At 41.5% G+C, this 15974-nt stretch overlaps 1 protein-coding gene across 2 annotated transcripts in view; it reads right to left on the minus strand.

The window, feature by feature from the left end:
• LOC119745412 (insulin gene enhancer protein ISL-1-like) overlaps positions 1-11723 on the minus strand; it is a 36982-nt gene extending 25259 nt beyond the window's left edge. The window contains exons 1-3 of one of the 2 annotated variants that reach the window (XM_038221736.1): positions 11455-11723; positions 10771-11279; positions 4938-5230 (exon numbers count right to left, since the gene is read on the minus strand). In XM_038221736.1, coding sequence (XP_038077664.1) covers positions 4938-5230; positions 10771-11012 — 535 coding nt within the window. In that variant the 5' untranslated portion in view covers positions 11013-11279; positions 11455-11723. The remainder of the gene's footprint in view (positions 1-4937; positions 5231-10770; positions 11280-11454) is intronic. The other variant, XM_038221737.1, reaches the window with a different exon arrangement.
• Positions 11724-15974: the final 4251 nt, after the last annotated feature.

The following is a 15974-nucleotide window of genomic DNA, read 5'->3' on the forward strand; positions in this document are numbered from 1 at the left end:
CAATCCAGACGTTGGATTTATAAGACCCATTTAATTGCAGAATAATCTAATTTGAATTAATCTCATATCGTCAAGAGGACAAATAAGGTTTAAAAAGTTTTAACATAATATAAGGCGCTTCGCGGTAGGCCAAGTTTGCACGTGAACTCATGGACCTCTGCGTTTTTTTAATAGTGGACTGAAATAAAGAGACATCATGGAGTGGCTTGACCTTTACGAACTTACCCTCACTCTTACACAATACCTAAAACCTAACATCTAAACAACAGTGGTCGCTCTAATGTCACAACTCACAAGTCACATGAAATCTACATGGTATTGCTTGCCTCAATAATTGATCATCACAGAAACGATCTCGCCATCCACTGACATGAACTATCCGTTAATCTGAAGCCAGGCGCATTCAATATTAAATTCGAATTGATTTTCGTCTTAATACAATGGGCGGTAGGACATGAAGTATCACCTTTGGCGACTATTTGATTTGCCTGAGTGACGTCTATATGTTTTGTTTCATCACTGCGACATCTCTTCCCTTGTACAAAGAGGAAGTCTTTTTTTCCCTCCCTTATCCCCCACCTTCTCAGTCCGTAGGGACTTGTTCTACCATGCGTTCGACGAAGCCAATCAGGGGGAAAATGTTGGCTCAGTCGCGGCGACGCGAGCAGGCCAGCGATGCGTGACGGCCACCGAGGAGAGGACTCTTGGGATAAAGGCGAGATGATCACCCATCAGACTCCTCCCGATGCACAATGAATTATGAATCTGACTACATCGGCCTTAGGGTTTCAAGATTGTTCAATATTTCAAAGGAAATTGGAAGCGGGAACACAAACAAGCGTCTCCTGTGAATTTTTGATGAAACACACGGAGAGGACAGAGTTAATCGCGGTGTGTGAACAGATGACGAGGTACTAGGTATCTCTAATAAGCTGTTTGAATTATGTCTGACTCAATTCTTACGGCGAGTTGTGCCATAATTATCGGAGAGGGTCTTACGTCAAGTGTCTTTTGCCGTGGCGACAGGCATTTTCTATAATATCTTCCTTTTCACAACCAGTGACTGTCTGTTGGACAAAAAATGGCAGAGATAAAACATGTGATTTGTAGGTTTCAAATGGAGATCAACATCATTACAAAATGATAAGCTCCACATAAATACAAAGGTGGAATCATGACCTTCAAAATCGGGGTTAACTTAAAGGGCATTTAATATTAACAAGACCCATTTGTCTCAATTTTAAGGACATTCATATTCAATTTCAGATGCACAAGACTGATCAGAGCCTTCATGTTTTGAGCACGAGGTTATTCCATGTCGTGACACACGAACCCAGACACGCCGGCGAGTCCATGCGCGTCAAGAACCAATTGAGAACGGCCTGATTGGGAATAAAGTCCACCGCCCCACTGCTCATGATCACCAATTAGGCCCTCAGTGTCAGTTAATTGAAGGATGATACTACAATAACAACCTTTCGATGATGAGGTATCTCGCGACCCCTGATCGGGGAATAATGATGAGAGGGAATATCCCGATCGGGGTCGGGCGCAAGCCTCTTCTCGGGGGCATTATGATGAGAATAGAGGTGATCATTCAGGACGGTGAACGGTTCATGATCTACATATGTCTTAGCAGAATAATACAGGTCGAAAAGAATGCAGTGCACTTTACATTAACAATATAATCATCGTTTCATAAGCAAATCTTACATGTCAGGAACAGTTTTGAATGTTTGGAACAGTTAAAGGCATAGCATATTTGGTTGTTCTCTTCTCATTATATACGTTCTCTGTATCGATCATCCCAGGTATGACAATGACGCGATAGATGGTTGATGCCACACAACGCAATCCACGACTATTCCTCGTTCACCACGCGGCATCTCCACTGCGCTGTCTACACCATATACACGATGAGAGCCGTGGGAAAAACAACCTGCCAAACTGGACAAGCAATAGAAGAGGCTGGTGTCTAGACCACTCGTCGTGATTAAAGGGACGCCTAGACCAACGTCCCGAGCCAGACTGAGCAAGTAAACATGTGAGAGGGAGTCCTCAGAGCATCACAATCTGGGTTGGGCCAAGTCTCCCACAAGTACATGTTTCTCTCCATCGCTGGTGTAGTCTGCTCGTGGAGTCATGAAGTGGTTCCATGTCTATACACTCAAGAGCCATGTAAACTTTTCCTCTGACCATTCGATACAAAAAGTACAAGAATTCTATTGGCATTATCATTCGGCCGGGAAGGTATGTAGGCTTATAAGCCTAGTCTACTACCTACGCGACAGTCGTGCTGCACAAGAGGACAGCACAACAGATGATAAACGCACAAATAGCGCGCTGAGGTCGCAACCAGATCCATCATGCACGCGCAACCTTTGTTTTGCTCTGTCCTTTGTTATTACCCCCCCCCCTTGTTTTCTCTCGAAAGGAAAGGGGAGATCGCAGATGGTGTCCTGATTTGCCACCCGGTCCTTTCAAAGTTAACTGATACAAGTTTACATTAGGTTAAACACAACAACAGAAAATCGTCCTTGTTCTTATCACATTCTGGAGAAAAAAAGATTAATGGCGCTATGGTACTGGTCCTATAGACATCACCGGTGTTAAATTTACATCGCAGCTTTGGTTGAATAGCCTCAGATTATAAAGATCACAAAATATCGTTTCACTTCAACTAATAACACACCGACATTATGGACAGAACATAAGACATAGTCCGAATTGATTAACGTCGGCATGTTAATGCCACTGAGCGATGCGCAGACAAGGCACTGTGATATGTCTCTCCATGTATTTTTGTTCAAATTAGCACAAGTGCATGACTGGAAATTCAGACACACATATATATATGATATGTGAGTTATCATCAAGCGGTATCGGTATAATATGATTAAAGCGACATCGTTGAATTATAATTGGCCGTCTATGTCTCTTGGGACTCGGGCTGACTAGGGGCTTCATTATACCGTATGATTATACATCCCATCCCCCCATATGTTGGCCCTACCGACGTGATTGGGTCCTACCGTCCTACCGAGGGAAGGCCAAGCCCGCGAACTCACACACAAATCTCATCTTAACAACAACACTGGGGACGACTAAATTAGTCTTGGGATATTGTGTGTGCTAGAGTTTGGGGAGAGGGAGGTTGCGAGCGTGCGGTATGGTACTGATTACGCGACATATTGGCCATGGCGCCCCGGTACACGGTTGGCAATCTCACCGCCAGCTCCAACTTCTATTGAGTGGGTCACGCTACAGGCTACACAGGCCTCAGGTGGCTACGAAAGGGCAGCCGTTCCATCGATAAAAACGCAGCAGAAGAAAAGAAGAGAGGAAACCTCTCGTATGCGGAATTGGAAATTGTAGATGACCGTACCCGTGTATGTTTGATGTTGGAATAATAGTGATATTTTTGATTGGTCTGATTATTGGTGCGGACAAAGGGCTTGATAACGAAGCGAGATGCAAGCGTGGAGCGAGCAAGGGCCACGGCACGCATGCGGCTGGCCTGCGGCTTGATCACATGAACAATCACTACTGCATACATCTGTATAGGACTAACAGATACACACCAATGGGTAATGTACTCCTGAGAAATCCAACTGACTGATTGATAACAATCACAGTTGAACAGATGCTCTAAGAAAACAAGCCAAATATCATAACCATGCGCAAGACAAAGAAATTAACTGCCAACATTTATCCTACACAAAATTATACTTACAAAAATGTATAATCATTCAGGTCAAATTGCATAAACTCACAGTTTGGATATAAGAGACGTACGATTTCGGAAATTATAAAACTTAGTAAGTAGACAAGAAGGATTGTGATAACAATGTACAGTTCGGGTTTTGTGATTTTAACCCCGTTATTTCTGCAACAATCAATTTAATCGAACCGAAATATCCTGAATTCTGACAGAATTTCATTTTGCCCTCTGCGTTATCAGTAGAGCACTAGCGTAGTCGTTGTTGATTTTCTGCCGATTGCCAATACAAGGTTATAGCTTCTAAATTGGTATCGATTTGTTTCTTCGAAACCTCGTCCTTGCTACGATTGAAAATTGGTTAGCAGATAATCGCATAATTCTAAGTATCATGCAAAATATTACATGTATTTTTTTTTTATGAGACATGGCTATTCAAAAGCGCCCGCAACGTTCTACCATGGCTACAATCTTCCACGATTCTACACTTAATGACATATTCATGAAATATTAATGAAAGCACGTCTTTCAGTAAGAGATCAACACTACAATGTTTACCTAGGTAATTCAAAACTGACATTTTTTTCACGATGTGACGAAAATAGGCGAAACGATTTTGAACTTTACATGTATAGGCCTATCAACAACAGTCTATCGAATTCACCCTATAGCGTTCTAGCATTGTTCTAAACAACGCTAGAATGTTAGCTTCTTCTTTCATGAAAAATTGTAGAGCTCATGGCGAGCATTCTGTTTCAAAAAACAAACTGTAGGAATAATGATAAAAAGGTTTTAGCTAATACGGTGATAATATACCCATCGTTTGTGTTATTTAATTACACTTATTATTCCCAAGTAATAAATTAATGGCATGATTTATTGCACATCAGCCGTATACCTTTTTGTCATCAACTAACCATTCGTATATCAGATCCGGGGCAAAATTACAAACCAATTGCAATGGCAAAATGACATGTACAACTTAATGAAATGGGTGATTTCCGAACGCTTTTTCTAAAGGCACATACTTATATAATTACACACCGGACCTATCATTATTTTACACAATGACGACAACATGGGACTGAGTATGGACAACACATAAGACAAAGACTCAGAGTTTTCCAATCATATCAAATAAACACAGCGATTGTATTTGCCCCTCGGATCCAACTGTAACGAGAATGATGAGCTGTGACTATAGCCCTCGCTAACTTACCGTTCATGTAGTTTCGGTGGTTGCCATTGTTGTTGTTGTTTGGTGGGACGTTGCTGCCTACCACCACCGTACCGTCCGCTGCCCCACCGCACCCGCTCCGTTCCAGCATCTCGTGGTCAGCCTTGCAGAACAGACCGTCTTCCCGTAGCGCAAACTCATCCCCAGGGATCAGCTGGCGGCTGCAGGCCACGCAACGAAAGCACTCGATGTGATAGATTTTGTTCCTCGCCCGCATGACAAAGTCGTTCTTGTCGAAGCCCTGGCCGCACTTGGCACATTTGGTTCCGAACAACCTGTGTATTAATATTATAAACAAAATGGCTGATTACATGTAAAGATCACACGCTTTAAACTTCTGTTTTACATCCTGGAAATCACAAGAATGTAAACCAAGCATGTTAATGGATGTTCTTTTATAAGACAATGATTATAATGTTAAAATCAATCCATGCTTTGGAAAATTGCATGTACTGTAGTTAAATTGTATGAAATTAAGCCTTTACTCCTCCCAAACTAAACAACCAAGTTATGCAGGGCGATCACCTCTTCTTAACAAGGCACGGTCTGTCTTTCCAAAAATGAAGTCCTATTTTAGAGCAAGTGAAAGTGGAATGAAAGTTCACATCTCGACAAATCCAAATAGATTCAATTTCACAGCCTGTATGCGGAGTCAGAGAGTTAACCCCGCGGTGCATACTAAGGACCCCTTTTCATGGTGTACAAAATATAATATATAGTGGACAAAAATGCTTGGCAACGATTCCATGCCTTTACATAATGCGTAGGTGGCTGCCACAATCTTATTCACTGATACATGTATTGCAAAATGGATTTCATCGCCTTGAAAACACAAAGAATATCGGATAAAGGCCTCCAAACAAATCAAAACTACACGTGTTTTTAACACTGTTTGACACTTGGTTCTTTAAAAGAGTGTTTTCTTAACTTTGTGACATATTTTGTGTTCTTGAAAAACAGAGTAAAGAGGACAAAGATATGAAATTTAAGAGGGCAATGTAAAACACCAAATCCTCGACGATTCCGTATAACTTTTCATGTATAACTTTTCAATTCATAGGAATTGGGCGTGAAACTTCGAGCTCTCAGTGTTGGTGCCGTAAACAAATACAAAACTGACAAAGTTTAAAGACGCAATGTCGATGTCTTGCCCCTATAACATACATCGAAGCATGTCCCAATTTCAACGCATCGTTCATAATTCGAAGCATGCTGAAGAGGGCTCGCTCATGTAATAGAATATCGTGGGGGATTGCGAGCGTTGGATGGATTGCTAATTAATCGTAGGGATAACTCGTCACGTCCCAGGCGCGAAGTGGCTCAGTAAGTCTTTTTTTCACGTATTACAGCCGTACCCCCCATTTCATCCACCAAACTGCTACGCTTCGACAGATGTGATTAACATGCTCGGGCGATGGAATAATGTCCTTGTTTCTTCCATCTACATGCTTCGTTTGGGCCTGGCCTTTACTTGAGCGCAGCGCGTGGCCAGGCCTTCAGTATGAGCGCACCTTAAGTTTAGTATGAGGGTAAGTCAGCCCGAATTCTCTTAACAGTAATCGTCAAAAAATAACGTAAAATACATACTTAAATCGCACTTTGTGCAATTTTCATATCAAAATTCAGTACAGAAAAAAACGGATCTCGATTATGCGGCTTTTACAATATTGTCCCCATTAATTTATTAGTTGAGTGTTCCATCTAGCATCACGGGATGGACATCTAACCACTTCGCTTTTTTTCTGGACCTAAATACCACAGGTTATAGAAAACCTAATTTTTCGGTTTTAGAAATTTAGACAAACATGGCCTACGAGAACAAAACGCAACAAAATGAATTTGCAGTTTTGAATTTTGAATGGGTCATTATAAGTGATAGCCCCGCCTTACTTCTGTGACAATTTACATGAAACCAATGCACGCTATGGGATCAACATTGTTCATCATTTACGACATCGAATATACCAGTGAAAGCTCGCCTTTTGATCAAAAACAAAAGAAAATCAGTACTGCAGGTTTAAACAAGCTGATTTCACAGGCGTTGGTAGACTTTACGAGACTTATCATTGCTGACATCTCGGCTGAATGGAATTTGTTAGTTTGACGATGTTTTCCTTAGTTGGCAGCTCAACATATCGATCAGTCAACACCGCACTTCAAAGACACAGTACCCAGCACACAATTTAATCAACGAGTAAATGTGACGGAACCCCTCTAATAAAAATGTCTAAATATTTATGAACGAGACACAAATACATCTCACATAGTGTGTCTTCATTCATGACAAATTGCCGGAAATATATTGAATTCGTCAGTGCAATTGGCAAAGAGAAATCGGAAAAGAGTAATGTTGACATTTTCAAAATTCTGTTTAGAAAACCACAGTACAGATAATTATTTTTCTTGGATGTGACACATTTACGGCAGAGTATCCACTGTCCCAAAATGAAGGCAGTATCAAAACAAAATCACTTTTCTGAAATCATGAGCAGTTTTATGGCATTTTTACATTTTCCGCTGTAAAAAAAAATAATAAAATTCACGGTTGTGTTGAAGGTGAATTCAGCGCAAGATGAGTCTGTACTGTTTGATGCAGCAGCGTTGCTTCAATACGAAAGGTGATACTTTTTTTCAAACAGTTCAAGGATATAGAAGGCCCACAAAAATGATGAGTGTTTGCGGCTAGTCAGGGCAAAGAGAGAAAATACAATAGAGGCAAGCAAGCACGACCACGTTTAGCACGAACTTCTTGTACCGAGCCAATTCCCTAATTCAAGCCCATTGTTAATGAAAGTCATTGTTGGACCAAACACAGACCTGGTGGTATTCCCGTACAAGATACGGGTGTGTGAGCCTGTATCTATACATGCACATGTACATGTACAATATATGTACATGTACATGTACATGGGCTGTACCCATACACGACCACGAACTGTTGATTCCTTTTGCGATCGGGCCCTACTCTAGTACCACGGTGACTGTCTGGTTATGGAACTAAACTACACTCGAGACATGGTACGTAACTTGTGCACAAGCATATCACATTCACACACCGTCAGTAATGTAAAAGGCAAGTTGAGTTATTAAAAAGAGATATTTTATAACGAGGTCCAATTCAACATGTAATGTTCCTATACGGCAAGATTGAATAATTAACACTCCGAACTAACCAAAAAATCAATTCTCTTCAGATTTAACAAAAAAAGCAAGTGTCAGTCCTGATTTTTGTTTTGCAAACAAACATAGGTCGAAGCTGCATTACAAAAACCTTAAAATTTAGCACAAATAAAGCAGCTGTACATTTCCCTGCGGTCTGTGCATTATAAACAACTACCAAAGTGAACTTGTTTTAATGAAAGAGAATGGCTTTGGGTTTCCAGATTCTTAAATTGGTACTTCCTCATAAAATCGCAATAAAATCTTTTGAAGGGGACACACTGGTCGGCTATTGTGACGATATCCATGTATGCCGGTTGCACAATTAAAGTTTTATTGCAAATTCCTCAGTTCGCCCGTGGTGTAGGCGAACTGTGGTTTGGGAGACCTATTCAGAACACGGGATTCTAATTGACTTGGTGTGCAAGACTCCCAACAAAAAACGGAACTACATGTACATCAGCCGTCCTGTATGCCGGCAATATATCCGTATTCAAAGTGTTAATAGAACACTTCATATACCTTTAAAGTTCAACTCTTAACATGCATGAGTACTTCTTCCACTAAAGTTACGGTACTCAATGCCTCAAGTTGATTCTGCTAAGCGTGTCATGTCATGCGAATTTGCTTGAAAATAACAATATGTCTAACCCTAACGTCCACGTTGGACGATGGCAGAGAAAAATTAGACTTTAAATCGTCACCACACCAACAATTCCCTTAGATGTTTCTGAATGGCAAAATTATAATCGGTAACGTATCATTTAAAAAAAAAAGCCTTCGGATATTTTGTAATTCATTTCTTAATTGAGATAAATAAATTAGTCATCGGAATAGGAGGCGAGGAAATGTTTTCCACCCGCACATTTGGCAAGAAAGGATAATAAACACATTTATGATTACTGACAAATTATATACCTATACTAGGGGAATAAAAGCGCAGTGGTAGACCGATTGAGACCTAAATTAGCTTTGCTCCTGAAATTCTACATAGAACAACTTTCTATCAAACCCTGACAATTTCCTCCAGAGAACTCCTACTGCACGAGGAACTGGGTTTCCTTTTAGCACAATCAGACAGCAGTGCCTTGTGGACAATACAAATGAAAGTAATTTAATTTGGCTTCTATAGTAAAAGAACAAAATTTGTTCACGGATATGACGTCTTCACCCACAAAACGTTACTTCTTTAGTTAATGCATCTTAGAGTGCAGATATTTCCTCTGCTTGAGAAAAGCTCCATAATCATCCCCACCGTTTTCACAAACGCCCGCAGTCAGAGCCGTATGTATGGTACACAAGCGCCAAGCTTTATTTGCAAAACACAGACCAGTTAATTGCATGGCCAACAAATTGTCAATTGGCCCAACGGCTGAATAGAGACACACAAAATTAGAAGACAATTGAGAACAAGGGAGTCACTTGGGATTAGGGACCATCTTAAAAAAAAGAAGAAGAAGAAGAAGAAGAAGGGTTTTGCAAGCGTAAAACACGTTGAGGCGGCTGATGAAAAGCGAATAGCTTGGTCTGCCCAGTGAGCTGAAGTTAGCGTCTGGAAGATCACGAGGCATTGTTGCGTGTACAGTGTTTATTAGCTGGCTTTCAAAATATTTATAATCAAGTCAATTGAGCATGCGTAACAAACCACAACAAGTAATAAGCAACGCCAAAGATCCACCTCTGCTCCCATTATAACGTGCCTCATATTTTTTTTCAGGTTTGGTGAACCAGCAGTGACACCAAAAGAAATCCAGAAGAATCTAAAAGTACGCAAAAGAGCAAGTGTCTAAACAACTATGATGTCTTAAATATTTTGTAGCTATGACAGATTCAGAGTGGGTTCACTTTTTTTAACAGAATGCATCCCCCAAAATTATGGAAACCGGCGCAACACCAAGTTCTACAATTTGGCCTCCTATAAACGAGAGACAACGTCAGACAAATGCAGTCAAAGATTATTGTAAGCAGTGAATCTCTGTAGCACTGGTTCAATGCGGGATTTTGCGAATGCACCAAGTACTTGTATCTCTTTACTTTAGTGGGCTGTGTGTGGCTTTGAGTCTGAGCATTCAAGAATACAACGGATGAGCCAATATAAATTGTTACGGAATGTTTTTCGAAGAACTTACGTTAATATGAACCAAAAATTGTCTTTTCCAAAAAAAAATCACTCTATTTTGTTCACGCACGTATGGAGAGGAACTTCTTCATCAATCATTTCTCCTAAGGCCCGATGCTCAACGCAAAAGAAAAGCCAGTGTGAAAACTTTCTCATTAGACGAAATCTGACACTTACGACAACTGGTAAGTTATAAATAAAAAAAGAGGATGTGCATGTATAACGTTTACTTTATTTAACTTTGACAAAAAGACGATACAAGTTAATCGCATTATTTAAATTGGTGCTTCGACAACTTTTATAAGGAGATTTTTTTTTTTTAGAGTTAGTGAGTTTAATATAAGCAGCCTTAGACAAGTTTGCTAGCTGAAATCTGAAGCCCTACTCGCTGAGCAGTTGTACAGAAAATGAAGTACGAAAAGTTCGTGTAATAGCATTAACTTGAAAATGATGCGGTTTTGGTCCTTACGCCAATTGTCGAGAGGTGTTTTGTGGGGAAATGAGGTAAGCACACCCAGTGAACTCATATAGTCTTACCTGAGGTAGTCCCGCTTGCAGTAAGGTTTCCCGTCCCGTACAAAACACGTACAAGTCTCGTCCAGATAAGCATCGCAATCGCCACACTTGAGGCAAGCGGCGTGCCATTCCAAGTCGGGGGCAACCCGGAGTATATACTGGTCCTGAATCTGTCCCCCGCACCCTACACAACACGAGACCCGCCGCTTCTCCGGGGGTTGATCGGCCGGGTAGACGGACAGGGTGATTGCCGACATGATCATTCAAGAAGCCTGGGTCCTCTCCCCCAAAATGAAGCTGCACCTATTTTCCGGGAAGGGTGTAGGCTCCCTCCTGAAGTGCTTAGTAACAGTTCTGTGGTGGCAAAGTCCAGTCCAGTACTAAAGTTGCTTGACACTTTGCAGTATTATATCCGAGTTTACAAAGTCATACCACTAGTTGAAAGACGACAGTAGACGACTGCTCTCAGTACAAAACACACACTCTCTGTACAAAATGAGTTCAGCATTACACCTGCAACAGTGTCAGTTCTGTATTTGACGAGAGAAAAAAAGAAAAAGCCTGTAATAACTTGTGCCTGATGTGGAAAAAATGACAGCGATAATTAGTGGCTCCTGTATACCACTACCGAGAAAAAGAAGGTGAAGATCGGAGTAAATCAGCACTGTGTCCCGTAAAAAAAAATCAGATCATAACCGGCCTTACTTCGACTTGGAAATGAACTGCCAAACTTCCATACTTTATGAGAATACGGCAGTGAAGTGATTGAATCGAATGAGGTGGGATCGCGGTGTTATGGGTTGAAGGTAGGAGCCGGCACCAAATATCGCTGTCAACCTTGTGGACTGTTTTATGTGCGCTCCGGATGGGTGGTCTCTATAGCTGTTGTATTGTTGCCAGTGTTCAGTAAGCGTACAGTACGTACCCGTGCGATTAGACCTCATTCAAGTGAAGGACAACGATACAACGCACATACAGGGCTTCGAAACGTCCACCGGTGAGAACTGAGAAGGCGCTGATTGGCCAACCGTATTAATGAATCCACCACGTGATCTGGCTTTTTGGGAAACAAAGGCTGCCCATTGGTGGTTTGTTTGCGTTGGGATGAGCGACAGAAGACACTGCTGCGCACCGCGTGCTTGGTAGCTCAGCGATGACTCAGGGAGACTGTGCACCGAAAGTCAGTACCTTGCCGTCTGTACCCCGATGAATCTGACCGTATCGCAGTGGGTGATCACTGACGGAAGTGAAGCCCCGCTGCGCGGTACACTCCGCGTCGTGCTGCTTCGCTCGTGTCCATCAGAAACCCCGGTCTTCAGAACACCCACTGTCGTCAATGTCGCATTCAGTCGTCACACTGTACGGGCTTGTCCACGCAAAATGTTCATGAAAAAATGACAGTTTTTCCACTTTACTTTTCGTTGGTATTGAATCAATGAGTGAGAGCTGAGTTGGTTCATGTTTTTCCTTTAAATGCCTGCAGTTTCGGTTGTTTATAACAAACGAATAATGTTTGTGTTGATCCATCATCCTTGTTAAAAATATTGCAAGTGGAAATTGAAAGCACACAAATCATTGTAATCTAATTGATTTGATTTAATTTCAAAGTATACATTTCCAATATACACAGACACATAGGACCGCAGAAATATGATTGCCTATTAGAGTGACATAATAATGTGAAGTTTGTTTTATATGTCAACGATTTATGCCGCATTTGAAAGTAGCACAACTTGTTTGTCTTATTTTGGAAACCTCTTCCTCTTTTTTTGTAAAGTGTTTACTTGGCCATTGTGAATATTATGTAAAAGTACAACATGTATGCATGCACCATCAAAGTTCGATTCCAAAATCAATCTTCTGTTGAAATTTTAGCCGAAAATATTAAAAAGCGCACCATAAATAACACCGTTTTGACGCAAGGACCCACTGTCTTGCCACCAGTACGCGAGGCAATACGTTCATAAGAAGACAGCTGGGATGCATAACAAAAACTGATTATAACCCTAACGTATTGTCTCTCCTCGGGGTGATGCTCCACCTCATGTCAGTTCCGCTAGTTGCAGGATTGATGGAGTTTCTCCTAGTCCCCACCATGCACGAAACAAGAAATCCTGGTCATAAGACTAGGCCCACGATCAGATCATTATCTGAACATTTTCATTTATCGAGGCAATATCAGCCCCGCTTGTCACCCTTGTAAAAGAAACGGATAGGACTTATCATCTTGTGATATCGCTGTGTCAATGTTTCTACGGACCTTGTTGACTTGGCTGGTTCCTATGCCATACCTGCCGTGATGGTCGGCTGATAAGCACCCGCGTTCGGCTCAACGCCTGCTCTTTGTTTGCGCTTGATTATTATTTTGTCGTTGTGTTTTCCCCGCTTGTGATTACACAGACTGATATCTCCCTCTCAAGTTTTGCCAAGAATTGTAGTTAAATACACACAGTTTGTACACAGGGCCCTTGCCTCGGCACTTTGCAGGCTTGAATTTACAAGAGTGGTTACAAGAACTCTCAATAAATATTAATTTGGAACAATGTTGATATTTTTGAAGACTACCGTAACAGGTCCGGGTATTGTATAAGTTGGATCACCAAAATACGGATTACGACACCTTGTTCTCCAAGATCTGTGAACTATACTTAATATACACTGCAAATGAAGGCTGCAGTGCCATGTGGTGCATTTGCAACTGTGCAGTCAAGTCGTACATGTATTTTATGTTCTTTCCATGAGCAGCAGAGCATCCTTGCTTTGTGGTCATACACTAGCCCGCCCTCACTCTGTGGCTCACGATTATTCTTGAAGGAAGCTCACTCTCCAAAAACTTTTCCCCCCACGTAACCTTCAGTTAATAATGTAGTTAATATCCATATATTTTTGTTTGTTTGTGATTGTGAAAATAACAAACAAATCAAACACATAGAAGGAAGCCAATTTAAAAAAAAAAATCAAAGATAGGGGGAAAATGAACAAAATCTCTTGTTATATCATTGTTTTGTACTTGTATGAAATAAGCCGATTCCTCCTTCAACCGATAAACCGAATACAGCCATCAAGCCTAACTGAACCCGTTTTCAATTGAACAAAAACAGACCAAGTCAGCGGATAAATGCATGACTCCTACCCCCGGCCATTGGCCACTGCCATCGATCTTACACTCAGATATTAAAACCCAAACAAAGGGACAAAAGCACGGACTGCAATAAAGACCGGGAATATGGCCCCTTGTTATTGACAATAATTGCTGCCTGTTGTTTCTAGCGTTTAGCGTGGAGGGGGAAAAAAGGACGAAATGAAAGTGTTTCCAACCGGTTGTCTTCACAATGTCCCCCACCCTCACAGGGGTTAATTTTCTGGGTCTGATATGGCTCACAAGACCCCCTGGTTATTTGCAAATTCGGTTTGTACACGGGTTCATCTATGGCCTTTATTGAATGAATGTAGACTCATTACAAGTTATATGAGGTCAACGGCGGACAGTGTCGAGGAGGGGATTCAGGCGCAGGCGCACAGTGAATTACTTTGCATATTTCTGTTTTCCTTGTTAACTTTTTTCTATATCTTTGTTTTCGAGGATTGTAAATCCTTAACGGGGCTCAGATTTGTGTCACTATAAAGGATGTAGGCGGTTTAAATATTATTAAATTCTGCCCGAGTTTATTACGTGCTTTAGGAAAATTGAATAATGGTGAAATATTTTGAGATTTTTAGGGAAATTCGCTCATCAGGTAATATAACAAAACTGTAGATATTCTTGCATGGTCTTTTACTTGTATTATTTGATTCCTATTTGTTTGGGCAGACACCAGGAACCTGTAACCAGAAGGCATTTTCAGTATTGACCTAAACGACACTCTATTCTACGATATTGTTTAGAATGAAGTTAACTCAACAATGGCACATAAATTTGACAAATGTAGGAATAGGCGCATTTTTGACAATGCCGTGATCAGATGAGTGGAATGACAAATCAAAGACATGCCACGGTTTTTCTGACAAAAAGAAGAAATGAAGCAAGCAGCGGAGGCCAACTAGTGCCACTTGACCCTTCTGTCACTGAAACAGGCGGGAAAAGACCAGACGGTGTACAAGAACCCGGGGCACACCCCACAGCAGACCAGAGGACAAGAGCAGCCATTTCCCGTGCCGCAGACCTCCCGATTCACCCACAGGATACTTTGTCATTGTTGAACGAGTGGTAATCAGCAGTGGTCGCAGCCGTTGTCTGTTAGTGTGAGTGTGGGACGGGGATAATAATAAACAGCCACAGGGCGGGTATTATGCGAGCTTCGTGGAATACTGTACAACTCTTTTTTCCTTCTGAAAATTAAAATCCGCGGCTTTTGTGCTGGGAGACCCGCGGCTTCAGTGAGCCATGTCATCTAGCTGTTTCATCAGCCCCTCATTTTTTTGATTCGCTTTGGACAGTGTTCACGATCAGGTTTGGGCTGGGCCGGGACAAAGAGCTAATATGCGGAGAAAACAAAACCCTTCCACCCGCAGATATAGATGAGTGATTGGAATGGGTGAATACTGTTGGTGGTGGGGGGGGGGTTGATGGTATAGGGGTATTTAAAGATACCAGAGAATTAATTCAATGCCCTATTAACCTTTAGTTTCACCCTTTGACCAAGGGCGGATCCAGAACACAATTTTTTTGGGGGGCCCAAAAAAATGTTGGTTCCCCCCAAAAAAATGGCCAAATTTTTGGGGGGGATTCTAGATGCTCTGTGGTGCGATCTGAGGCAATTTCTGACCACTTTAACCAATTGGTTTTTTTGAGGAAAAGATGGTGGTGTACTCATTGCCAGCCTTTATTGCGATGTCACATCAAAAAAAAAAAATTGGTTTCGTTTTTTTTTGGGGGGGGGGGGCCAAGGCTCCCTTTGCCCCCCCCCCCTGGATCCGCCCTTGCCTTTGACACGTATTATGCAATTGTGTACAGCAAATGTCCGTATTTTGTATGTCTGAGAACTCCATCGTTTTCAGACCATGAACGAAGGAATCAAAATGGAATTAGCAATACAAGCGAATTACAATGCAGAGCGCCACCAAGCGTTTGTCTGTAGAAAATGCCACTTTTTTAACTTCGCATTCGACATTTTGCATATCATTGTTCACAGCTGGCCTTCGTCGTTTACGTCTAGCAACATGTATCCAGACACCTTGTATATAAACCTCTCGATATTACACAAACAATCCAACTTGGTCCAAAT

The sequence above is a fragment of the Patiria miniata genome, unplaced genomic scaffold (genome assembly GCF_015706575.1).
Source record: "Patiria miniata isolate m_02_andy unplaced genomic scaffold, ASM1570657v1 HiC_scaffold_7, whole genome shotgun sequence".
NCBI classification, from domain to species: domain Eukaryota; kingdom Metazoa; phylum Echinodermata; class Asteroidea; order Valvatida; family Asterinidae; genus Patiria; species Patiria miniata.